Source organism: Dasypus novemcinctus, chromosome 26 (genome assembly GCF_030445035.2).
Source record: "Dasypus novemcinctus isolate mDasNov1 chromosome 26, mDasNov1.1.hap2, whole genome shotgun sequence".
Taxonomy (NCBI): Eukaryota; Metazoa; Chordata; class Mammalia; order Cingulata; family Dasypodidae; genus Dasypus; species Dasypus novemcinctus.
In genome coordinates, this window is record NC_080698.1 from 48483282 (window position 1) to 48509087 (window position 25806).

General features: G+C 54.5%; 1 protein-coding gene across 10 annotated transcripts in view; it reads right to left on the bottom strand.

Annotated features, from left to right (window-relative positions):
• The window catches only part of ATP2B2 (ATPase plasma membrane Ca2+ transporting 2), a 181606-nt gene that overhangs the window by 42295 nt on the left and 113505 nt on the right, over positions 1-25806 (bottom strand). For 3 of the 10 annotated variants that reach the window (XM_058288848.1, XM_058288851.2, XM_058288852.1), the window contains exons 6-12: positions 24646-24771; positions 23029-23061; positions 21818-21877; positions 16933-16974; positions 15627-15785; positions 13061-13275; positions 5765-6007 (exon numbers count right to left, since the gene is read on the bottom strand). In XM_058288848.1, the coding sequence (XP_058144831.1) occupies positions 5765-6007; positions 13061-13275; positions 15627-15785; positions 16933-16974; positions 21818-21877; positions 23029-23061; positions 24646-24771 (878 nt within the window). The remainder of the gene's footprint in view (positions 1-5764; positions 6008-13060; positions 13276-15626; positions 15786-16932; positions 16975-21817; positions 21878-23028; positions 23062-24645; positions 24772-25806) is intronic. The other 7 variants (XM_058288850.1, XM_058288854.2, XM_058288855.1 and 4 more) reach the window with 3 other exon arrangements.

The window sequence follows — 25806 nt, forward strand, 5'->3', positions numbered from 1 at the left end:
CTGTCAACTGCAGTGCCAACCTATTTTAAAAGAGGCCTCATAAAATATAAAACCAAAGTCTTCTTAGAAGCCTTCGTATGCAGAATAAACATGGATGGAAAAGGAAAACAGTTTCCCAAGCCATCGGTGCCTCAAGAGTCTGAGGACAGAGCTGTTTCTATCTGACAGCTCGGCTGTGGCAGCGGGGCAATGAGAAGGAACCAGTGCAAGTCTTGATGCTCAAAGATTCGGAGAGGACTAAGGGAATCTGCGGGTGTGCCAGAATTTCTCAGGCAGGGGAGCAACTTCTGACAGAAGGATGACTCAGGTAGCTTCCCTCGGATGTCAAGTTTAGTTCCTAACAACTAGAAACGAGAGTGGAAAGGAGAGAGCCGCCACCATTCTCAGATGTGAGGGGCCTGTGACTGGAGCTAGGCCTTCCTGGGCCTCTTTTCCTGGCCTCTCTGCCTTGGCCCTCGGCCCACTCTCCATCCATGCTGGAGTGGTTTTTCTGAGCACGATTAAGGGCGTACAAGCTCCCTCAGCCCTCCCAGCTTCTCACGTTCAGGTCCTTTAGAAATGCTCAGGACTCAGACCACCCATCGTCGCCAGAAGGAGTCACGAAGATGCAGCTCTCCAGGCCTTTGCTGGGGCGAGGCCCTCTGCCTGGAAGGTCCTTGCTCCTCGCCCACCTGGCAAACGCCTCCAGAATTCTCTGAACTCTGGGTCAAACCCAGGATGCAACCCTGGGCAGGTTACTTGATGTCTTTGCAACTCAGTTTTCGTAGCTGCAAGATGGGAATGGTCATATTTGCCCTGATCATCTAAGAGGGAGGAGGGTTCAAGCAAGACAGTGGCTGGCAGAGCACAAGATAAAGAGGAAAGTTTAGACAGAGTAAAAGAGATACCTGAAATGAATACTAATGATTGTGGACTGAATGTTTACTGCTCGCTAAACCCTCTGCTGCCTGCTCTATAGCCATCATCACCTTTCATCTTCCCAGAGGTGTGGCCAGCGGGTTGGGCCTGGGGCAGTGGAACAGCACAGGCTGGATCAGACAGACCTGGGTTCCAATTCTGGCACGGGCTCTTACATGCTGTGGGACTCTGGGCATGTTCCTTAGCTGTTCTCAGCTTGTGTCCTTATCTATGAAATGGAAATGTGATATCATCTCCTTCTTGGGGTTGCACAAGACAATATATGTGAAGTGCTTAGCATTGATTTTGGCTAAGTCAATGTTAATATCTGCTTGCTTTATAGATGGGAAAACAAAGGCTTGGAAAGGTTAACTTGCTCAGGTGGCGAGTGCTGGAGCTGGGATTTGAACCCTGGTCTGTTCCACTTTAGAACCAAAGCTCTTAACCATGGATTCTTGGATTCTAATTCCACTACCCCATGGGGTGCTTTGTTTGGGACAAGTTCCTTTACCCTTTTGGGTCTCAGAGAAAAATGAGGGAGCAGAACCAGATGATCTCAAGGTCTGTGAATCCATGTAGACTACATTCACACAATTACCCTTGCAAAGACTCATGTAAATTTTTAAAAAATTATTTTATAAAAAGGCACAAACTAATCAGGAAGTGTCTGGATCAATGCACCCTGGATGCGTGAAGATGGTTGCAAAAGAGGTCAGTCAGCTCAGCAGGCTGGGGATGTCAAGAGACCACCGGTGTTGGCCATGGGACTGGGCCTGGGGCCAATTCCTTCCTCTTGTTGCCATGAGAACATGAAAACAGAAGGTAGAGAATCAGTCCTGTCCTGGGGTACCCATCAATTCATATTCACTCATCCACCCCCACACTACTTTCATCTACTCATCCATTCATCCGCCCTTTCATCCCATCTATCCATTCATCCATCCATCCATCATCCATTCATCCAACCACCCATGTATCCATCCATCCCTCTCATCTACGTATCTACTCATCCACTCTACTCTACACTCATCCATCCCATCCATCCATCCATCCCCTTCATCTGTCTATCCACTCATCCACTCTACCTACACACTCATCCATCCATCCATCCATCCATCCATCCATCCATCCATCCATCTGTATATCTATCCACCCCATTCATTCATCCCTCCATCCCACTGACAGGCCCATCCACATACCCATCCATTTGTGCATCCATTCTTCTCCCTACCTACCCTTCAGCCTATTGGTTACACATCTGTACATCTATTTACTCATTAATTCACTTGTCCCACCCACCCAGTATTTCCCAAGAGCCCATGCCAGGAGGCACAGAGATGGCTCAGCTGTGTCTCTCACTCTCAAAGAGCCCATAGTCTGCTGAGGCATTAGACTGCAAGAGGACACAGAGGAACTGAGGCCATCATAGGGGAGGAAATACAGCATGTGGGAGTGAGGCCAGGCTCATTTCCCCTTCAAAGCTAGTGGGTAAATGGGGAGGACTTCGCATGTCTTTCCTGCCCTGTCTCTGCTTGCATGATGGCAGCAGGCCCTGCAGTCTGGGTTTCCCAGCCTGGCTTGGAGCATGGCTGGCTTTCCCTGGATCGTGCGTCTCTATCCCTTCTCAGGCTTCATCCGCTACGAGAGCCCCTTGGCCCCAACCCGGCTGGTAGGCCCTGCCTGTGACCCGATGCTCTGCAGCCTTCCTGCCCAAGACCTCTGTAGGCTGAAGATGCTGCAGGACTGGTTCTCAGTGCCCAAGAAACTGGTTTGGAGACTCCGAATCAATGGCTGGATTTGGAGTACCCAGGCTATGGGGGTCAGGAGGAGGGATTTGAGGTTGGCTTTGCCACAAACTGGCTGTGTGGCTTTGAGTGAGAGCCTTTCCCTCTCTAGCCCTGACGCTTCTGCTGTCTAGTCATTTATTTCTTAGGCTTTGCATTGCTTCAAAGGGTGTGCCCCTTTCAAGGGGTGCTTCTCCCGCCGCCCTGCTATTTTTGCTGTGTCCATTCGCTGTGTGATCTTCTGTATCTATTTCTTTTTTTGTCTTCTCTTCTTGTCTTTCTCCTCCAGGATTTACTGGGATCCGATCCTGGGGACCTCTGATGTAGAGAGAGGTTCCCTGTCAATTGCGCCACCTCAGTTCCTGGTCTCTGCTGCGCTTCACCTTGACTTTCCCCTTCGTCTCTCTTTTTGTTGCATCATCATCTTGCTGCGTGACTCACTTGTGCAGGCACTGGCTCACTGCGCGGGCACTCAGCTCGCCATGCGGGCACTCATGTGGGCACTTGGCTCACCACATGGGCACTTGTGTGGGCACTCAGCTCGCCACGCGGGCACTCATGCGGGCACTTGGCTCACTGAACGGGCACTGGCTCACCACATGGGCACTTGGCTCACCATGCAGGTACTCACGTGGGCACTCGGCTCACCACAGGGGCACTCAGCTCGCCATGTGGGCAATTGGCTCACCACATGGGCACTCATGTGGGCACTCGGCTCACCACGTGGGCACTCATGTGGGCACTTGGATCACTGCATGGGCACTGGCTCACCACATGGGCACTTGGCTCACCACGTGGGCACTGGTTCGCCATGCTGGTATGTTTTCTCTTCTTCTTTTTCACCCAGGGATGGAACCTGGGCCCTCCCATATGATAGGTGGAGGCCTTATCACTTGAGCCACATCTGCCTCCCTCAAGGGGTGCTTTTAATTTCTGACTAACAACCATGGGAACGCTAATCATGCTGAGTATTGAATATGTGCCAGGCACTGTGCTAAGCCACTTACTAATGCTTTTCCTTCTCGCAACAGTGCTATTGGTTCCCCATTTTCCACCAGAGGAAAGGCACAGAGAGGTTAAGTAATGTGCCCACATCCACACAGCTAGGGGGGGATTTGAACCCAGGCCATTGGGCTGCAGAGTGTGAGCTTTGACCACCACCCGGTCATTCCAGGGCGCTCTTCTGTCCCTCCACACTGATGGATGTCAGTCCTGGGCAAGGAGAACCCCATGGCCAGGGGCCTTTCAGGAAACACCCAGGGGTGAGGCGCCAGGGGTCCTAGAGTGCCAGGGTTCAAGGACCGGGGGGTCGCTGGTGCCTGACGGGGCGAGTGACTTGGCCTACAAACCAGGCCCCCAGGTCGCGGGTCACTGACCTCTCTCCAGCTCGTGCAGCTCCACGCTCTCCCCAGGTGGGCTGACGGGCCCTAGACACAGCCTCACTCAACCGACATCTGGAAATGAGATTTTAGTTTGGCTGCTGGTGCCACTGGACACTGACTAACTGAGACTTATCATCGTGGAGACGTTTCCACAGAACTGCCTTCTACTGTAATTCAAGACCATGCATCTCAATCCAAGCCCACTTCACAGGGCCCTGCCCACGTGGCCACCCCCGTCGCCTGAAGCTGCTCTGGGAGCCGCCCTGCTCCCCTCTCTGCCACATCTGCATGTCGAGATCATTAACAGAATCTCCGTTACTTAAGGAAGGCCTGGAGAATAGAATACAGCATCCCCGATCTCCCCAGATTTCCATATTGGGGGGGGGGAGACAGAAACATCATCATCTCTGGCATCCCCTCAGGGTTCTCTACCACCCGTGGCACGTGTTCCCGGAGCTCCTTTCCCGTTTTGTTAATTTTGCCTCCCTCCACCAGCAGCTCCCGGCTGGTGCAGTGGCCGCTTAGCCACAGCAGATGTGCAGCTCTTGCAGCCCTGGCGTCTGGGGGCAGAAGCCGCCGCCTCCTCCCCCCACCGGTTCCCAGCCCCTTGCTGCCCACTCGCGCTCTCCTCCTTGTTTAGTTAAAGCTGCTGGCGGCCTCCACAAACCCCACCTGATCGCCAAGGTTGGAGCTGGCTCAGGGCAGAAGGGAGAGGTCGGTGCTAGGGACCTGGGAGGGAAAGCAGAGGAGCTCAGCTGCTCGCCTGGATGCTCATTCTGTTGCAGTGCCCTACACCTGGCTGCACATCTGGCTGGACAAACCCGCGCTTCCCTAGGTCCAAATGCTGGTTAACTACAAAGAGGCCACGTGTGCTTCTAAGCCAAAAAGGATTACGGCACGCTGAGTCGAAGCAGCTCAGCTGACACAGTGTGAACACGAGCCTTCCTTATCCAAACCAGGAATAATGCTACTTTGCAAACATCGACATCGGCCACGATCGTTCCCGTCTCTGAATCGATGCCCTTTCCAACGTGCCTTTGAAACTCTTCCCGGTAAGGGGTGGAGTCTATTTCCCCACTCTGAATCTAGGCTGGCCTCCTGACTTGCACTGGCTAATAGGGTGCTAGTGCATGCACAGTTCCGAGCCTGCCTCTGCTCGCTTTCATGAAACCCTGCCGTTGCCACGCAAACGCGCTGGGAGCGGCCTGCTGGAGGATGCGCGACCACACAGAACAGAGGTGAGCTATCCCAGCTGAGGCTGGGCCAGATCAGCCAACACCCCGCCTGGATCGGCAGAGCGGTCCCCTCGAGCCACCCGAGAGGGTGTGAGCCCCGCCCCACCCAGAGAGACCACCCAAGCTGAGCCCAGCCCCTCCTGCTCATCTGTAGAATCCTAAGCCAAATACACAGTTTTGTTTTGAGCCACCAAGCTAATAAAGAGCTTTAGTCTGGGGATGGTGGGCAATGACAAGATTGAAAAAACAAACACACACAGTCAACCACCATCTCTGTTTTGGGTCACACAAACATCGTAGCGATGTAACGGCATGGTAAGTCCAAGAGAAACAAGTGCCTTCCCCTCTGACCAGGTCCCAAAGCGTCGGGGCAGGGGTAGAGCCTACCGAGCGCGCCTCCCAGCCCGCCCGGCGTTGCTGAGCCATCGCCCGCGCATGCGCGGAGGCGGCGGGCGGCCCCACTCACCAGGATCTTGGTGGTGTAGGCGCTGTTGATGGCGATGGCGTTGACCAGCAGCTCCATGGTCTTGGCGTGGATGGAGCCGGGGTCGGGGACCTCCTTGTGGTGGACGTCGCCCACGTACGCTTGCACCACCGTCATGCGGTTGGTGGTCAGCGTGCCCGTCTTGTCCGAGCAGATGGCCGTGGCGTTGCCCATGGTCTCGCAGGCGTCCAGGTGGCGGACCAGGTTGTTGTCCTTCATCATTTTCTGGGGGAAGGGGCAGGGGAGAGGGCGACAGTGAGGAGAGGGAGTGGGGGAGCGAGGGGTGCGGGGGGGGGGGCAGCGGGGGAACGCGCAGGGAGAGAGGCCGAGGGGTCTGCCGGCCCGTTCGCCTGCTGCACGTGCTGGCAGCTGGCAGCTCGACGTCAGGGCGCGCGCACGTGTTTGTGGCCCTTTTCCTTCTCTTTCATTATTGGAGCCATTTAGAAGATTGGATTTGTCGACTTTTTTTGTTAGTATTTTTCAATGGTATTAATTTTGATTACAGAAGTAACCTGCATTCTCTATGGAAAAAGCAGGGAAAAAGATAATAAAGTCAGGAGTAAGTCCTTCCTGAGTATTTGAAGTCTTTTTCTCTTACACCCCAACATAGCTATTTCTTATCTGGTTGTGGGTTTTCTCAAACATACCATCTTCCACGGGTGTCTGGTTTTCATGATCACTGTGATTTTACCAATAATAAATAAATTTTGGATATATATGTGTTCATAGACATAGAAAAATATCTGGAAAGATATATATCAAAATATTTATGTCTTTTAACCCTGGATAGTAGAATTGCAGGAGGTTTTTATTGTCTTATTTTTTAATCTGTACATCTCATTTTTAAAAAACATTCAGGGAGCCAGTGTGACTCCGTGGTTGAGCACTTGCTTCCCAGGTATGAGATCCCCAGTACATCCTAAAAAAAAAAAACCCAACAAAACAAAGGGAAAAAAAAACCCAATGAACATGTATATATTATTAGTTGCATAATAAAAACCACAAAATTTATTTTAAATACATACAAAAAAGAAAACAAAAACAATTTGGCAAATTGGCCGTAATATTACCCCGTCCAGACTAGATACATCCTATGTATCAACATTCTTTTTTTTTTTTTTTTTTAATTTACAGCTAAAAGGGACTCCTCCTATGCGTATCATCTACTTTATCCCATATGCCTCCCTTGCTCTCTGCCCAGCTCCATACCCCTAGCTTCTTGCAGGTTCTCAAGCAAGTAATGTAAATAAAACAATTCTCAGGGAACCACGGTATTAGTTTCCTGGCTAAAACAACTCCCATGCAGGGGGCTGGCTTCAGAGGCTGGCAGGCTTGCCTCCTCCTGGGCTCAGTATCTTTGGACTCCCCCGGCTTTGCCATCACACGGCCATACACATGGTGGCATCTCCTCCTTTCTCTTCTGGGTTCCGTTGACACACAGCTTCTGGCTGCTCCCACGGCTTCTCTTCTGTGTCCAATTTTCCTTTGCTTCTGGACTGCAGCTGGGGTCCGTCTACTAAGCACATCTTCAAAGGTCCTATTTGCAAATGGGTTCACACCCATAGGACCAGGGGTGGGACTTTAACATGCCTTCTGGTGGGGACATGATTCAATCCCCAAAAGTCTTTCCTCTGGACCCCCAAAAGACGTGTTCTTCCCACATGCAAAACACATTCATTCCATCACAATATCCTAAAGCCCTCAAGGCGTTTCAGTAACAATGCTAAGTACAGAGTCTCCTGAAAATGGGTTATGGCTGTGGTCCATCCTGGGGTGAAAATCCCTCTGTCTGTGGAGCTTTGAAACCAACAAAATAAGTTATCTGCTTCCAAAATACAATGGTGGGACAGGCACAGAATAAACGTTCCCATTCCAGAAGGGAGTCCGAAAGGCAGCAGGGCAAACACTATTAGTTTTCAAGGTCTGAGAGTCATCGATAGATAAATGTTTTGCTCTCTGGACCCGATGGAGCGGTAGCTCCACCATTCCAAGTGCTCTCTCTGAACACTGGGGTATATGCCCCATCTTCTCTGAGCTTCAGGATGGTGGCCAGGCTCTCTGCAAAGGTCCTGGCACAGGCCCCACCATCTCTAAGCATTGGCATGGTGGCACTTTCCATGAGCAACAGGGCTCAAGGCCGTGCCCTACATGTGCCAGAGCAGATGGCCTGCCCCTCCAAGCCCTTTTCATGCACGAGGGCAGCCCCTTTCTCTGGGCCTGAGGCAATCTCTTCTGTCCAGAGCTCAGCTTTGGGGGTTCTGTCCATGTCTTTCTTCATTTCATCCCTTCTCTGTTCCTTGAGGTTCAGACTGGCAGTGGTTCTGCTCATACGAGTTTTACAAAAAACTTGTTGGCTTTGTGTGCTGCTCCTGGGGGGTCCAAACCATCAGATGATAGAATCTTTCTGAATAACTGCATTCCCAATTCTGACTTCCACTGAAACGCCTGACTGGGTCCTTGTTTAGCAGAGGGTTGTTCAATTAAACACTCGCATGAGTCCTGTTTTTGGGAACTCACTTCCCAAAAGCTCGGGGAGGTCCCTGGTAGAGCTGCTTCTGGTCTTAGGCTCACAGCACACTCTCTGGATAGGCTGAGAATTTTCCAGCCTGGTTTCCTTGGGCTAACTGTGCAATCCTCAGTTTATCTCTTTCTTCTCTCATTTTACTATAACCTGCAAGGAGAAGCCGGGTTGCACCTGGTTTCCGCATGTAGTTTGGGAATTTCCTCAGCTAAATGTCCAAGTTCAACACTTTTAAGTTCTGCCTTCTATCTGACATCAGAACTCAATTTTAACAAGTTCTCTGCCACTTTATAACAAGGATCACCTTTCACCCAATTTCCAATGACACTGCCATCATCCTTCTAAGGTCTTACCAGAAGTACCTTTATCATCCATATTTTTACCAACATTCTTTTCAAGACAAATTATGTATTCTGTAAGACAGCTCTCCACAGCTCTCATTCACTCCCTCCCCAGATGGCTACCTCATCTGTTTGCTCATTTTTTTTTTTAAGATTTATTTATTTATCTCCCCTTCCCCTCCCCCCCCCCAGTTGTCTGTTCTCTGTGTCTATTTGCTGCGTCGTCTTCTTTGTCCGCTTCTGTTGTTGTCAGCGGCATGGGCATCTGTGTTTCTTTTTGTTGCGTCATCTTGCTGTGTCAGCTCTCCGTGTGTGTGGCACCATTCCTGGGCAGGCTGCACTTTCTTTCCCGCTGGGCGGCTCTCCTTATGGGGTGCACTCCTTGCGCGTGGGGCTCCCCTACGTGGGGCAAGGCACTCCTTGAGCGCATCAGCACTGCGCATGGGCCAGCTCCACACGGGTCAAGGAGGCCCGGGGTTTGAACCGCGGACGTCCCATGTGGTAGGTGGACGCCCTATCCACTGGGCCAAGTCCGCTTCCCTGTTTGCTCGTTTTTGCTTGTTGCCTGCACTCATTGTCTGCTTGTTGTTTTGCTCATTGTCTGCTTGCTTTTTTCTTTAGGAGGTACTGGGAACCAAACCCAGGACGTCCCACCCACTCCCTGCTTGAGCCACATCTGCTCCCCCACATTCACTTTTGAGCCCTCACAATTCTTCCAGCCTCTACTCATTACTCAATTCCAAAGCCGTATGGAATTTTTAGGTATTTGTCATGGCAGTACCCCATTTTCCTCTCAAAAATGATCTTAGTTTCTCAGCTGCTAAAATAAATACCATACTTGGGTTGGCTTTACAACAGGAACTTGCTGGCTCATGGTTTCAGAGGCTGGCAGGCTGGCTTTCCCCTGGGTTCGGTGTCTTCTGGCTGGTCGGCATCTTTGAGGTTCCTTGACTTTTCTGTCCCGTGCCAATGCACATGGCGGTATCGCCTTTCTCTTCCGGCTTCCCCTGACTTCCAGCTTCTGACTGTTCTTGGTGGCTTCCCTTTGTGTCCAAGTTCCTTTGCTGATAAGGCCTTCAGCCGTGTTGGATTATGGCCACCCTCATATTGGTTGGGCACAATTTAACTGATAACATCTTCCAAGGTCCACACCCACAGGGTCAGGGCTTGGGGCCAGAACATGCTTTTTTTTTTTTTTAGGTACCGGGGCTGGGAATTGAACCCATGACCTCTTATGTGGGAAGCTGGGGCTCAACCCCTGAGCCACATTGGCTCCCCTGAGCATGCCTTCTGTGGGGGACACGACTCAATCCCCAACAGCCACCATCCTCAGTACAGGCCCTCTGACATCAAGGCCCTACCTGGGAAGAAGGGGCGTGAGGAGCTGCCAGGGGGGAAGTCAGATGGAGTTCTAGTCTGTGCCTAGCACTGGATACTCTTTATTCTTGTTCTTCATTTTAACTCTTTAGGAAGAGTAAACAAGGAGTGCAATTTAGAATAATTTTAAAAACATTTATTTATCCCTTCCCCTTGTTTGTGCTCGCTGTCTGCTCTGTGTCCATGTGCTGCGCATTCTTCTGTGTCTGCTTGTCTTCTCTTTAGGAGGCACCGGGAACTGACCCTGGGATGTCCGATGTGGAAGAGGCACGCAATTGCTTGAGCTACCTCAACTTCCTGGTTTGTTGTGTCTCTCACTGTCTCTCCTCTTTGTCTCTTTTGTTGTGCGAGCTCACCACGTGGGCCAGCTCGCCCTCACCAGGAGGCCCTGGGAAACGAACCCGGGACCTCCCATACGGTAGACAGGAGCCCAATTGCTTGAGCCACATCTGCTTCCCATTTAGAATAATTTCTAATTATTGAGTACTGGTGGGTTCTACATTCTTGCCATTTCTCTTATTATAACTTGTGATGATGGCAACAATAAATGCATGTTGAATGGAGGGTCAACAAACATTTGAATTTGTAATACACTTTACAGTTTGCAAGGCCCTTCAAAGCACTTATTTTCTCCCTTGGTGTTATAAGAATCCTATGACACCTGCAAGGAACCTTGTGATCCATTTCCTCCAAGGCAAAGTGACTTGACCAAGATGACACACCTGATGAGGGTTACAGCTGGGATCTGAACCCAGCTCTCTTTAGCCTCACAGCCTTAATCAGTTCCAATGGGCCCCAACCCACCTGATGGACTCAGACTTCTCCAAGCCTGCCCTGATCAATACGTGACCACATGTGGCAGTGATCACCTGGGACATTAGTATCCTGAAGTGAAATGTGCTGTAAGTATAACATACGTGTTGGTTTTTTTTTTATTTAAGATTTTATTTAAAAAAATTTGTTTTTCTCTCCCCTTCCCTGCCCCCCCAGTTGTCTTCTCTCTGTGTCCATTCGCTGTGTGTTCTTCTGTGACCACTTCTATCCTTATCAGGGGCACGGGAATCTGTGTTTCTTTTTGTTGCACCATCTTGTTGTGTCAGCTCTCCGTGTGGGCGGCGCCATTCCTGGGCAGGCTGCACTTTCTTTCGCGCTGGGCGGCTCTCCTTACGGGGTGCACTCCTTGCGCGTGGGGCTCCCCTATGCGGGGGACACCCCTGCATGGCAGGGCACTCCTTGTGCGCATCAGCACTGCACATGGGCCAGCTCCACATGAGTCAAGGAGGCCCGGGGTTTGAACCGTGGACCTCCTGTGTGGTAGGCGGATGCCCTATCCATTGGGCCAAGTCTGCTTCCCACGTGTTGAGTTTTGAAGACATTATGGAAAAAAGAATGTCAAATATCTTAATACTTTTTATGTTGATTACATGTTGAGTTGATAATAAATTTGGACAAATTGGGTTATGTAAATAAATTATTAAATCAATCTTACCTTTCTTTTTACTTTTTAAAAACTTGGTTACCAGGAGATTTGAAATGATAGGTGTATATTTGCACTGGCCAGCACTGCCCTGAGTGGTCACCTCTGTTCTCTTGACGGCAGCTCCCAGGGGGCTAGGCTTAGGCTCAGAGGGGGAATTGTTTGCCTCTCCTGGGTTGGGGTGTGATACTGAGATTATCAAGTGACTGCACAAGTAACACTACCTAAGACAGCTGGACGGCAGGTGCCTCAGAGATGAACTGCGCAAGGAGCAGAGGACTGCCCGGATCTGCGCAAACCAGCTCTGGGTGACTTTCAAGGAGACCCCAAGTCTGGCTGGGTGGCTGCGGCGGGGGGGGCCCCTTGCTCACGACTGTTTACGAGTTGCGTTCCCTGGACCCCGAGCCCCCGAGTGGCTGGCGGTATGACCCACTTGGGCATTGCTTTGTGGAATGGATTTTCTTCGAGAACCCTAAAACAGGGAGATGATAAGGGCCGTATTCTTTACACGGAGCTGCCGCTTTCTGGCACCTGCCCGGAGATCTCTTTCTTTTCTGTATGAAATTACATCGGAAAGCCCAGCCCAAATTCCAGCTTGGAAACTGACGCTCACTGAGCCCTCCGGCAGCGCCGCCAATTTCGCAGTCTGAGGGTTATACATGCCGCGGCTGCCGCCCTTGACGGGAGGGACATTCTGGCACCGGGATCCCGGGACCCCGGGAAATGGGGGCCCAGGATCCTGCCCTCAGAAGTGGGGAGAGTCCTGGGAAAAGGGAAGAAAACAAGGCAGGGAAGCTGGGGGTGAGGTTGGCCTTGATGTGCAGTGTCCCAAAGAAGACCGGACTAGCAGTGCCCGTGGGGACACCAGGTCGTCAACGCTGCTGACAACCACAGGCAGGTGGGCTTTGCCTTCACGGCAGAGACTGGGAATGCCCCCAGATATGCGGCTTTCCCACAGTAACCCTTTATGGACCTGCCGGTCCTTCATTTACACTTCTTTTAAAACATCCTGCATTTTTAGTCCATATCCCGAGGGGAAAAGGTTTCCTCCAACTCAGACTTCCTTTTTTTTCAGAGGCTTAGCTTTTTACAAAGTTCTAGGGAGTGACCTCTGCGACAAATTGCACAAATACTACGGCCACCGCCGGGCTTATCACACAGACTTCTGCTTAAATGTTGAGGGCGAGGCAGGTTTGGGCCAGCACAGGGATGTCTGCAGTTTTTTAAGTTGAGTTGATTGCCCGTGTTTAAAAAAATCAGGAGAGTTGGTGGATTTCTGACTTCTCTTGCAAACTGTGGTGCTCTGCCCACAGGGCGCCAGCTGGCGGGCTGAGGAACGGCTGTCCCCTGTAGCAGCGTGCCTCTCCGGTCTGCCACAGGCCCCCGGGGCTACCTGGGGGCGCGTGAGTTTTGGGTTCTCGGGGAGCATCCTCTCTCTGAGCGTCCCAAGTGTCCACCCTCTCCTCGGCTCTCCTCCTGCCCCCCAGCACTGGCCCCACCGGCCACTCCACAGACCCCCAGCTGGGGCACAGCCCATTCCAGCCGGGCCCCTCCCGTCTCACCTTCACCGAGTAGGCCAGCGAGATGGTGACGGCCAGAGGCAGGCCCTCGGGCACGGCGACCACCAGCACCGTCACGCCGATGATGAAGAACTTGACGAAGTACTGCACGTAGACGGGCGTGCACTCGGGCAGCCACGGCTTCTTGTTGACCACGAAGGTGTCCACGGTGAAGTAGAGCACCAGGATGATGACCGTGACGGCCGACATCACCAGGCCTGCAACGCGGGGCGGGACCTGCTCAGGGGGCGGCCCGGGGCGGGCTTGGGAAGTGGGGCAGGGGCTGCGCCCTGGGCCGGGAGGGCTCCGGGGTCCGGCGGACCTGAGCGCACACCTCGGCTCTGCCTCTGACTGGCTCCGGTGCCCTCTGATCCTCCCCCAACCTCAGTTTCCTCCTCCGTACAATGGGGGCACATGTACGGGCCCTCACGTGGTTTCGCAAGGCTCCGATGAGCGGCTGCATGGAAAGTGCCTGGCACGTGGCCGGTGCTTGAGAAATGCATGGCTGTGCAAATACACAAGGCCGGGTTATGCAGAGCTTTCCTCCAATAATGAAGTGTGACACGATAGTGAAATTGGTCACATTTATTTACTCGGGCAAACCCCAACACCTTCTGTGCTCCTGGTGTGCGCTAGGCACGCGGCAGTTTCTATTCCAGGAACTAGGGAGATGGCAGTAAAGAAGAAAGTCCCTGCCGCTGGGGGACAGGGGGACAGAGGAGCAGACTACGGACAGACAAATCCATGAACAAGATCATTCCAGGTACAGATAAATGCTATGAAGAAAACCACCAGCAGGAGGTGCTGGAACGTGACGTGGGTGGCAGGGAGTGGCTCCTTTAGGTAGAGTAGTCAGGGCGGGCTTCTCGGAGGTGATATCTGAGCAGTGAGGAGAAGGAGTAGCCAAGGAGTGACTTGGGAAGGGCATTCCAGGCCAAGGAAAAAGCAGGTATGTGTGATTTTGGATGAGGAAACTGAGGCTCAGAGAGGAGAAATGACTTGCCCAGAGCTGCAGGCCAGTGAGGCTGCTGGAGCAGATGCGGTTGGGGACCTGTCCAGACCCCCACCCACACTCGTCCTCCATCTGCTGCAGAGGCCTCTGCAGGGGCTGCTGCGAGCTGCGCACACCTGGCACCCCAGAGGGGGCTGTGCTTGGGTGACTGGGATCTCCTTCTCAGGAAGCGTCTGGCATGTACCCGTGATGTGATTTTGCCTCCAGGGGGAACCGAGCCTGCCGGGCTCTTCTCGCTCCAGAGCTGATACTGGGCTTCTCCTGACCTCCTCTTTACCTGGCTTCTCCCTCAGCCCTGTCCTGCTTCCCTGATCCTCTCCGTGCCCTGAGAGCACCCCCTCAATCAACTGCTTGCCCACCCGTCTTGGGTTCTACTTTTAAGAAACTCAGCCTGAGGGACACGCGGAGGTGGGATTTGAACCCAGCACCACTTAGTGGGGCGCTCCATCCTCCGCAGGGGTGGCGGTGGGAAAGAGAAACGAGGGAGGTCTTTGAAGGCCACGGGGTGGTTCTCATGGTTTCCTGGCCCCCCAGTTCCACGTTTCCCGGGCATCTTCCGCCCGTGATGAGGACGGCAGGATGGAGGAAATCCCTGGGCCCATCGCTCCCCCAGCCCCAGCCCCAGCTGCGGAGCCTCAGAGCCAGCCCGGCCCTGTCTGACAGCCGCAGGGGCGGGAAGCCAAGCTCCCGCAGCCGGGAGCTGTCGCCAGGCTCCCGAGTTTAAATATAGGCAACCAAGCCTGTAATTTGCCTCCCTTCCCCACGCGGGGTGCCTATAATTAGAGCTGGGGACCGTCACCGAGGAGCCAGCGGCCAGGTGGGGAGGCCGTGGCGTGTGCCACATCCCCCCCCCCCCCCGGGAGGGGAGGCCAAGGCCCGTGCCGGGGGCCCGGCGCTCACCTTGCAGCTGGGCTCTGCTTCCTGGGCTGACCATTTCAGCCGGTGAGGCTGGCTTGGACCACGGGCTCCTCATGGGGTTCCTGGCACTGCCCTCAACCCCTTCTAGCTGCCCCTGCACTTGCAGCTGGGGCAGTCATAAAGCCCAGACCCGCTCCTGCCCTCTCCTGCTCAAAATCCTGCCATGGCTCCCCAGTGCCCTCAGGAGAAAGCCCTGCTGCTTACAAGTGGAGGCCTTTATCGAGCTGGCCCCTGCTTCAGCTCCCCCAACCCCAAGCCCAGCGTCCCGCCCTCTGTTACACATAAGCTCCTTAAATCCTCCCGGGGACCCCGTGATTTGGCAAGTGAGGAAATGGAGGCTCAGAGTTAGGCAAAGTCCCTTGGCCTGGCTCTCGAGGCTGTACATGGCCAAGAAAGGAGGCAGCCTGCCCCCGAGCCCAGGCTGTTATCTTACTGTTCTGCATCACCAGTGCTCATCGAGGGCCCGCTGTATCCAGGATTCCGACTGGCTGCTTGGGTGGGCCTAGGCACCGTCTCATCCAAGTCCCTCCCAGCCCCCACCCTGGCTGACGAGGCAACTGCCTGGGTCCCACCATGTGCCCTGGACCCTCCTCTGCCGTCCCGGCCCTCCCGGCTGCCCGCCGAGGCTGGCCCACTCACCCGCCTTGCCGATCTGCACCGCCAGCTTGGTGAGCTTGCCCTGCAGCACGGACTTCTCCTTCTTGTGCATGTTGGCCTTCTTCTTGTCGTCGGCGTCACCGCCCTCGGCGCTCTTGAGGGGCTGCATCTCCATGGCGGCGGCGCCGTCCTGCTGTTTGGCTGCAGGGGCAGAGCACGCACATGCAAACACACAAAAGATGCGCACGCGCATGCACGCAGACGCACGCACAGGCACGCGCATCCGCGCACACGCAGACATGCACACATGCACACGATTGCACACGCAGACACGGGCGCACACGTGCACACACAGGCACACGCCCACCCACCCACCCATGCATGCGCACGCGGGCACACGGGCACACACGCAGACACACCCATGCACACAGACGCACACAGGCACACCCATGTGCACCCCACATGCACACACGTGCACACCCACACAGCCCACACCCGTGCACACGCACACATGCACATACACACAGGCACACACGCATGCACAGAGGCACACGCAGGCACAGGCGCACGTAGACAAACGTGCACACACAGACACACACGCACAGAGACACGCAGGTCAGCCTGGGGGCAGGGATACCGGCACCCAGTATGACCAGCAGCTGACTCCCGCCCAGGCCCCCCCACGGCTGGCCCAGAAGGCCTGTGCTGGAGGCTCTGCTTCCTCTCATGGGAGCTCCCAGGGCCCCGGGCACCCACTGCTCGGACCTGCGCTATGGCCCAGCAGGCATGGGCTTGGCTCCCCGCAGCCTTAATGAGCCCATGGACCCCACCCCAAAAATATTGCTTCCCCCACATTCAGACAAGACTGACAGGCTTGGTCCCTGGGGCCATGCTCCTGGGATATTAAGTAGCCACCAGGCAGGGTGGACAAAAGAGGGACTTAAAAGATAAAAGCGGGTGTCCCGGTCCATGGGCACCGGGTCCCCATCTCCAGCCAATAGGGTCTCATCAGTGCAGAGCGGTGGCCTGTGGCCCTTTGGGGCAAAGCCCGGGCCTCCCCTTAACTGCCCCGTCACCCCCAAGGGGCTCAAAGAAGCCGCTTCAAGTCAAGCCTGCCGTGCCATGGGCAGCGCCCCAAGGCTGCCGGGGAGCGGCCTGGGCTGTGCTCCCCCCACCGCCAGACGGCTCTTTCCTTGGCCCGGCCCCCACCGCCAGCCCCCGCTCTCGGCCCGGGGGCGCCAGGCACCTGTAGGAGTGGCCGCGCCTGCCCTCTGCAGGCCCCTGCCTCTGTGGGACTCCCGGAGTGGTGGGGCGGGGCCACAAAAGCCAGTTAATACAGAAAGGTTACCTTTGCTCTGGCTGGCGTCCACATTGCCATCCTGCATTTTACCTACACGACAGAGAATTTTAACAGACAACAGAGAACAGACAGCGCACGGTCGGTCATACAGAGACGACACGGGCCACAGACAATCAGGTCACGGACGGAGGGAGGCGTCACGGACACGGGGCGTGCCTGGGGCCTGGGGGGGCCTGTGCTGGCTCCTGGCCCCTCTACAGGGAGCCCCGGCTTCGGGTGCGGAGCAAGCCTGGCTGCCACCCAGCCGCGGGGTCGGGCATCCCCGCGGCTCTGGCTTCTCCGGGGGTGGGAGAGAGGTCGCTGGCGGAAATCGCCGGGGATCTGGGCATCTTCCGGGGTAAACGGCAGCCTTTGAGGGTACAAGGGACCAGCGTGGGGGGGCCGGACGCAGGAGGACGGGAGGTCCTCAAGCCCCGCCGGAAGCCTTTAAGGATTTACTTGCTGGTTGCCTTTCGTGGGCAGAGAGGAGGCAAAGGGACACGTGTTCAGCTACAGCCTTGCCGGCTTCCTGCCAAGGCCACCGCGCAAACCCAATCTAAAGAGAGGGTTTCCAGGCACTGTGGACCAGGCACTGGGGTCGATGGGCTCCTTAGCTCCTGGCTTGAGAAGGGCCGATTCTCTTCTCTCCTTCTCCCCGGGAAGGGCGTGACCCGCAGCATGGACAGTTCCCACTGAGCGTGCCCAGGCGGGCACCAGCGGGGGCTCCCGGCGGTGGGCCGCAAGCGTGCCCTGGCCCCCAAGGGGCAGGTGCTCTTTACCCTGGGCTCGATGGGCCGGGCCCACTGGAGACAGGGGGGTTTGGGGCTGGTGGGCTTGCCCGGGCACCCACCCCGACCCCAGGCCCGATGCCACCTGGTGCTGGGGAAAGGGCCAGCTCTGAGCATATCAGAGCACAGGAGAAGCTTCCACCGCGCCCCACTGGGGTCCCACCCTCTACCAGGCTGCCCTGGGAGGGGGCTCCTGTCCAGGCCCCAGGCCTGGTGGCCCTGGGGAGGCATTTGAGAAGGTCGGAAACCCCTGGAAGTTTGGTCGCCACGGTGGTTCTCCCAGCTCACGGTCCAGGGGCACCCCCGTGTACCCGGCACTTTGCTCTGCTTTTTGGGGGCGCAAAGGACCCCCAAGATTTCATCTAACTGCTCACCGCAGCCCGACGAGGGGTGCTGTTTTATTGCACCCGTTCACAGATGGGAAACTGAGGCTCAGAGGGTGAAAAAGGCGGCAGGGTTTCTCTCAGCGGGAAAACTGAAGAGCTGGACCCCAGTGTGTGCTCTTTTCGTCCCCACGACTTTGGGGTCGGGGCACTGGGACCTCGGGGGAGGGGAGTCCAGGACGCGGCGGTGGGACCGGGTCCCAAGCCATCGCTTCGCCACCAACTAGCTGGGTGGCTACCTCTCCCGGCCTCCGCGTCCGCCTCCACAAAATGGGGATGAGGGCATTCACCTCCCAGAGCACCCCAAGTTTCATCGATAAGACCCCATGCACGGTCCAGCATGGTGCAGTTTACAAGGGCTTTGGCTAGTGTCATCTCCTCGGCCATCTTCCTGAGATCCCTGCAAGGTGGGGTGGGGAGGGGCTTTCATCACTCGCCTTTCACAGATGAGGAAACTGAGGCCGAGGGAGGCTCACAGGCAACCCTCTGCTCTGCTGCTCTGCCCCCAGGACTTTCTCAAGCCTTCCTCCTCACAGTTAAACCTGCGGCTGTTTTAGGGTCGCCATAAACACTGTCACTGTCACGGCCATACCCCCTGTGTAGGCGACTCCTGGGAGAAGTGACTTACCTGGATCACAGACCACCACCCAGGACTATCTGCCCAAGTCTAAGTGCAGGGCAGTTCCCACGGTTTCTCACCGCAAAGGAGTAGGGACCTGCTCTGAGCTTAAAGAGAAAGGTCTTTGCTGCTCTATTGTAAAATTCTCTCTACTGGATTAAAAAAAAAACCAACAAAACAAAACAAAAAAGGCTTTTTTAGAGCAAATGAGAATGGACTACAACAATTATTCTTATTTTTAAAAATAATTTTACTAATTGGGCTCCAGGGCATGAGAGGACTACGCTTCCATAGCTGGTTCCAGAAGGCACAAAGGGGCCTTTATTTGTATCGCATATTATCAGATACAATAGCCCATTAAGCCAAGCTAGCAATTTCCTCTTTTATGTCCATAGTGACCACGTGGCCAGAAAAATAATCACCAGTGCATTGGTTTGAGGAGCGGAGCTGTGTTCTGGGGGTGCTTTGGCGCAGATGGCTTGGTTTCCCAGGAGCATGGGACTTACTTGGGGCTCTCCTCGGCCAAACTTAGTGCTTGCCCAACCGCGACGGGAGAGCCAACTTAGGATCCAAGATGGGGGGCTGGGGCAGGGCCCCCAAGGCCCTGCTGTGCTCCCATTTGCAGTTGCAGCTTTCCCAAGTGGGTCTGTGCGCCGTGCATCATCAGCGACATGGATGCAGACAGCATCGACTCGGAGGACGCCCGGGACGATGACCTGACGAACAAGCTTTGGGGCGACAGACCACTAGCTGGGGTGCCTGGGCAGGGTCGCTTCTCTTCCCCGGGCCTCCATTTCCTTCTCTGGGAAATGGGGCTGATAAGAAACACTTGGCGTTGGTTGTGCGAGGCCGACGAACAAGGGCACGCTTATGAAATGCACAGCAAAGTGCCGTATACATGTCGAGCGTTCACGGTGATGGTTAAATGGAAAAGAAACAAACAAACGTACTGCCTCTGAGGTGAATGGAGCGCACCTCCCCCCTTCCAGCGGGGGGGCCGGGGGAGGTGACTCGGGGGAATGCTGCTGTCCCAGTTATCCCCCTACATCTAAGGCACCAAGATTTGGCTCAGAGGAAGGGGTGGAGGGAAGGAATAGTTCACTCCCTCTCAATGCCCAAGGCCCAGCCTGGTGTGTCTTAACCTTTTATGCGCAGACAAATCACCCAGACAGTTTGTTGAGATGCAAATTCTGATCCAGCAGGTCTGGGGTGGGGCCCGAGATCCTGCATTGCCGACCAGCTCCGTCTCCCAGAGCCTGTGATGGGGCCTACCAATCCTACCAGACGCGCAGGGAAGGTCCTGCTGTCAGAGCAGCTTGGGTAGCCCTGATGGCTCTATCTCTGCACTCCTCACCAGCTCATTCAAGGCTCCGAGAGGCCCCATAATGAGGAAGAAACCAATTCCTTTGGAGGAAGCCCTCTTCCTGTGCTTGTGAAACTTTTGAGATGGACATCAGGAGATCCTGGATTGGGAGGAGGAGCACACAACTTAGGGCCAGCCAGACCAGGGTTCAAATCCCAGCATTGCTACTTTCTAGCTGTGTGACCCGGGCTAGTGTCTCCATCTCTCTGAGCCTCCATTTCCTCATCTTTTAAAAGCGGGGACAATGTAACTTACATCAAAGGGCTGTTGTGACAAATAAATGAGATGGCCACCATGAAATGCTTGCAACAGTGCCTGGCACACAGGAGGTGATCAAACAAGGGGATTTCCCATCTTTCCTGCTGTTTTTCCCAAGCTACTTGGAGTGGGTTTCTTGCTGTGGTTTGGGAGTGAAACTGCCCTTTCTTTTGGGACCTGCCAGGCAAGATGGGGGTGGAGCTGTTCCGAGCCTGCAGGTTTATCTTCTGTTGAGTTCTCCCTCAGCCTCCTCGCTCTGACGTGTGCCACCTCCCACGCCCTAAGCTGTCCTCCTTTCTTCTCTGGGCCTGAAATAGACTCGTGCCTGAATTAGCCCTCCTGGGTGAGCTGTGTTTGGCAGAAGCGTCTCACCCAGCCCATGCGAATACTAGGTGCCTCCATTTCTGATACTGCGTCCAAGTAGCTCAGCCAGAGACCCAGGATGGCGGGTCAAGGGATGGCAAGGGACAGGGGTTCCCTGTTTTTACAGGAGTGGTAAGGGGTGGAGGATATAATGGATGAGAAATCTGGAGCCCAGGGCAAGTCTGGAAACCAAGACTCGTCCCTCGTCTTTGCTTCTCCGGGGCAATGGTTTCACGACGACCCCACCAGCTCTCAGGGGCGGGGAGCAGCCTAGGTTACTACGGTATGACTGAATTTGGGTAAATGGAAGCCTCCTGTTCTCTAGGTGGGAGGACACAGGAATAAGAACTCTTCTGCAGGGTTGGGGGCAAGGGAGTGGAGTACCTTCTTGCCCTTGGGGAAGGAGGTTAAGCTGCTGACCCCAGAGACGGGGGAAACCCCCCCCCTGCCCTCCACCCCCGGGGGGCTGGTGAGAATGCAGAGATCCAGAACAAACGCTCCCACAAGGCAGCAGCAGGAGACGCAGTATGCGTCCGAAGGGCAGCACTCGGCCCGAGCCCAAGCCAACCCGCTGCCCTCTGGCTCCAAGAGAGAGAAGAGGCAGGCACGTCCACCGTGGCTCAGCCATGCTACGGGGTGGGGCCAACAAGCTGAATCCAGGCCTGGGTCCCACCGCCTCGAGGGAATTTTAGAGTCGAGGGCTTGAGCTTTCCCCAGGGACCCAGAGGCCAGCTTCAGCCCAGGTCCTGACCCCAGGCCTCCTTCCCAAAGCTGGGGCCAGAAGTGCGCTTAGGAGAGGGCCACGCTGGGCAGAAGGCAGCTTCTTGGGGGCCAGATCTGAAGCCAAAGTCGCATTGTTCTTCTGGGCTGCACCGGGAAGGGTCGAGGACCCAACTGGGAGTGGGCGCCATCTTGGAAGCCACAAGTGGGCAAGGAGTTGATTCCCTGGACGTGGCTCCTGTCTTAAGCGCCTGCCCCGGTGTGAGAGGTGACTGTCCCAGAGCCGCCCATGCACACCCAAGATCTGTGCAGTCCAGAAGAAGGAGAGGAGAGCTCAGAGTTGGGAGTGGGAGAGAGAGAGGCCCGTCCAACCACACCCGAAACTCGCCTGGAGACATACCATTGACTAGGCTGGCATTTGCACTATCTGTAGCATTTGAACCTGCTGCACCATCTGCCGCTGCAGGGGGTGGGAGGGATGGAAAATGCAGTGCGTCACAATGGAGAAAAGGAACAATGCAGAAGCAACGACAATAAAGACATGAACCTATCGGTTAGGAAATAACATGACTCTATTCTTAAAAAAAAATCTGTTGGAAATCAAGGATCTCACATGTAGGGGGAGTGAACTGTTCCCAGAGAGATGCCACAGAGGATGGGTGAGGGGGTGAAACTCAGACATGAAGGTTCCTTGAAATAAAGCATGGAGGACGATGAAGGAGGTTGGGTGAGTTGGCATTGTCTGCGGGGGAGAGTCTGGACAGATGCCCCCCATTGGGGTATGGCTGCCCGTTGGGCCAGAGGGGCCGATGGACAGGAGCCAATTCAAAATCTCAACAATTGGTACCGTGTGGGTACTGCCACTCAGCAGGACGTTGGCTTGGGCCACTGTCCCGGAACGTCAGCCTGCTATGTGTCAATGGCCATGACATAACAGGTTTCCCGCCCTCTGCTCAGGCCTGAGCCGATGGCCACCTCCTCCATCCCTAACCAGTCTCAAAAGTTTGCCTTAGAAACCCCCATTCCAGATGTCTACCATTTAAAAGTTGACATCCAGCACATTGCCTTCGGTGCATGAAACAGAAAAGGTACTCGTGAATCTTGCCATAATTTAAAAATTAAAGATGGCATGAGATGGTCAGATTCAGCCCTGCTGCTGTTTCTTGTGGTGGGGGTTGAGGGAAGGGGAAGGGAAGGAGAGGGAACAGACTCTGTTGGGAGAGACACGCTGCTGGGTGTGGTGGACCGGCCATGCAACGAAGGGAAGTGGGATGGGTTCGAGGGGGTGATGGGGCAGGGGGGAGAAGGGGCTGCAGGGGCATGTGGAGGTGGGGAGGGTGGGGGAGGCATTGCATGCTGCCTGCAGGGCTGGAGGGGTGAGGAAGGGGGTGCCCTTCAGTCTTGGCTGGTGGAATAAGCCCTGCATGACCAGGTGTGCTGAGTGGGGTGTTGGTGCTGATGGTGGGGGCGGAGTACTGGCATCTCCTGAGGGTGTAGAAGAGAGCCTGGTGGGGCCGAGCCTCCAACAGGCATGGAGCCTCCTCCAGCCGGGTGCTAAAGGCTGCTGCTATTTCTAAAAGCCCCTTCTACCCTGAGGGGGTCTTACTGTACCTGGTAGCTGAAGGCCATCCCCCTTCTTCACACCTGTGTGATGATTTTTGAAACATGTTAATGAAGGAAAAGCACACACAGCCTCATCTGCGCGCATGCACACACACACACACACAACCGCACACCTGGGGTCATACTGGGAGGGGATCTTGGGGTGGGTGGGCTCTAAGCAATATCCTAGCCTAGGTGATGGGATGGGAGGGCAGAGGGGCCACTCCCGTCTATGGCTCATGGTAGCCTGAGAGGCTGGGCAACCCCAGACCTCCTCTGCTGTGCCCCTTCCAGATCCACCTCTTCTCTCTGCGTGAGGCCGAGTCCCCTGACACCCCATCTCTCTGGGATGCAAGGGCATGCTCAGAGAGTGACTCTGTACCAGGTTTCTGGGGCAGGAGAGGCATGTCTTCCACTGATGTTTTAAAAAACACGGAACAGGTCTACGGGAGGTTCTGGGTGCATCTGCCTCTCACCCAGACCCCAGGGAGACTGAGGAAATGGGCAAAGGTTTCTGCATCCTGCCCCACAGCCCACACCCTACCCAGAGTTCACACCCTGTCCCACTACCCACGCTCTGATCTTTTGTCTATACCCTGGAGTAGGGACCCAGGCACCCTGACCACAGTTTTTAAGTCACTTGGTGGACACTGTCCTGACAACCCTCTGGGACTCTTGGCCAGAATTCCATCTTCAATTTCCATGTTAGCACTTCCTTGTTCTCTTTTGCCTCTGGTTTTGCAGATCACTACTCAGCTCCTTTCTTCCTGCTGGTGGGGCAGCCAGAATCTGAGGGGAACCCCAATAGAAAATGGGCTTTGACCCTGGGAGCCTATAGCCCTTGATGCTGACCCAGGCTCTGTGCCTGATTGGTATGAGAACTGGAGGTAGCAGGGCTGCCCCTACAACTCAGAGAGGGGCCCCCTGTCCTCTCACCTCCCTTCCCTGGACTCTAGAAGTTCTTGGTGTTGGAGCTCCTCTGGAGCATGAGGAAGAAGCAAGGCAAAAGACTGAAAATGTGAGAGGGGGACTGTCCCTGAGACCAAGGGCCTGGTGGGATTTGGGCTTCTTGTATCTTCTGAGTATTCTTCCCTTTGGGCTGAGAGGAGCCTAGAGAATAAGGAATTTAGTCTTTAAGGGGGAGCAGGGGCCAGAAACTGAGACTCTAGAGGGACACACAGTGGTAGATTTTGAGCCCAGTGCTGGCTGCTTTCCCTGGAATCTCTTTTGCCTACATCTGGGATGAGGCTTTGATGGGTGGATTTTCAGCTCTGCTTGGTGGAGGTGAAACTAGTGGAAGGAAAATGGTTGGGCAGGGATTTCTACTTGACTTAGTGCTTGAGGATGCAGATGCAGCATAGTACTCAGGACCCTTGGCCTGGCCCCAAGGGGACGGAGGAGCCTCCATGATGTGACTGGACAAGACAGAGACAGGGACAAGACCCTGGAGATGGAACAGACAGAGCCTGCCTGGCCCGAGCAGGGCCTCAAGGATGCAGGAGGTGGTTGTTGGCACAGGGTGTGGACACAAGAAGACACTCAATAATTATTTTGTTGAGAGAACGAGTAAACAAAAAATGTGGCCTTAGGAGCTCATCTTCTGTTCTGTGAGAGGGCAGGGCTTACCTTTCTTGTCTTTCTTCTCTTCTTCTTCGCCGCCGGCCCCCAACAGGGTAAAGATGATGCCAGTCTGAGAGTTCACACCCACTGCGGTCACCACCATCCGTCCTGAGCCCTCCATCACGTGGGTCCCTGGGGAAGGGGACAAAAGCCAAGTTACCATGGCATGGACCAAAGCCCCCCTCCCCAAAGGAGTTGGAGGGACTCCACCTCAGTCAGTCTTCAGTTCATTGCCTAAGGAGGTTGTGGGGTACCACCTGGGGTTAAGGTTCAAGCTGTGTGTGTGGAGATGCCCTTTAAAGATGATTGTACCTTGGGACAGTATCTGATGGGTCTAGGGCTCAAAATGGCTATACCTCAGTTCTTAGGCCCCTGAAACAGCTCCAGGCCCACCTCCTGACACCTACTAACCTTCCCTGGAAGGTCTCCTACCCCCCTTCTGCTTACCTATCCCTTTCACCCCCTCATAGGCCAAGCAGAGGCCACTCTTTTCCTGATTGAGCTTCATTTGGAAACCAGACAAGAAACAGCCACTGAGCCTTAGATGGGATTGCTTAACACGGGGTCCATGCGTCTCGCTCTGGACCCCCACAGAGATCTGTGAAAAGAATCCAAGGCTCTGTGAACTTGGAGGAGGAAAAATAAATCACATCTTAAATTTCACAAACCCCTAATTGATATTTAGCATTTTCCCCATTTTGAATGTAGGAACCAGCCACAGCAGTTCTAGTGGTGCTTGGATGCTGTCACATCAGCAGTCACAGATTTATTCATGTCCCTTTACAGCTGTTGCAGATGGCATGTCTGTTTATCCCTATCTTGCAGTAAAGATGGTTATTAGACCGACTACTAGATCTTGTGATTTCGTGTGCTAATAAAGGTGCACATACATTTCCATACCACACTTTTTAAAATTGCTTTGTTAATTATTTCCATATAATAGGTTTCATTTTCAAAGTTTATTCCCAGAAGGGGTCCACACATCCTATCAGACGACCTCCCAGGGGCATCACAGAGCAAGAAGGGTTAAGAACCTGGGAACAGGGGAGGGGAGGCCTCTGGTTTGGGTGGCTCCACTTTTTATTTGTGTCATCATTGGGGTCTTAGTGTTAGATTTTGCTTGACAAGAATCTTGTTGCTCAAGGGACCTGCTCTAAGGCAAGCCCC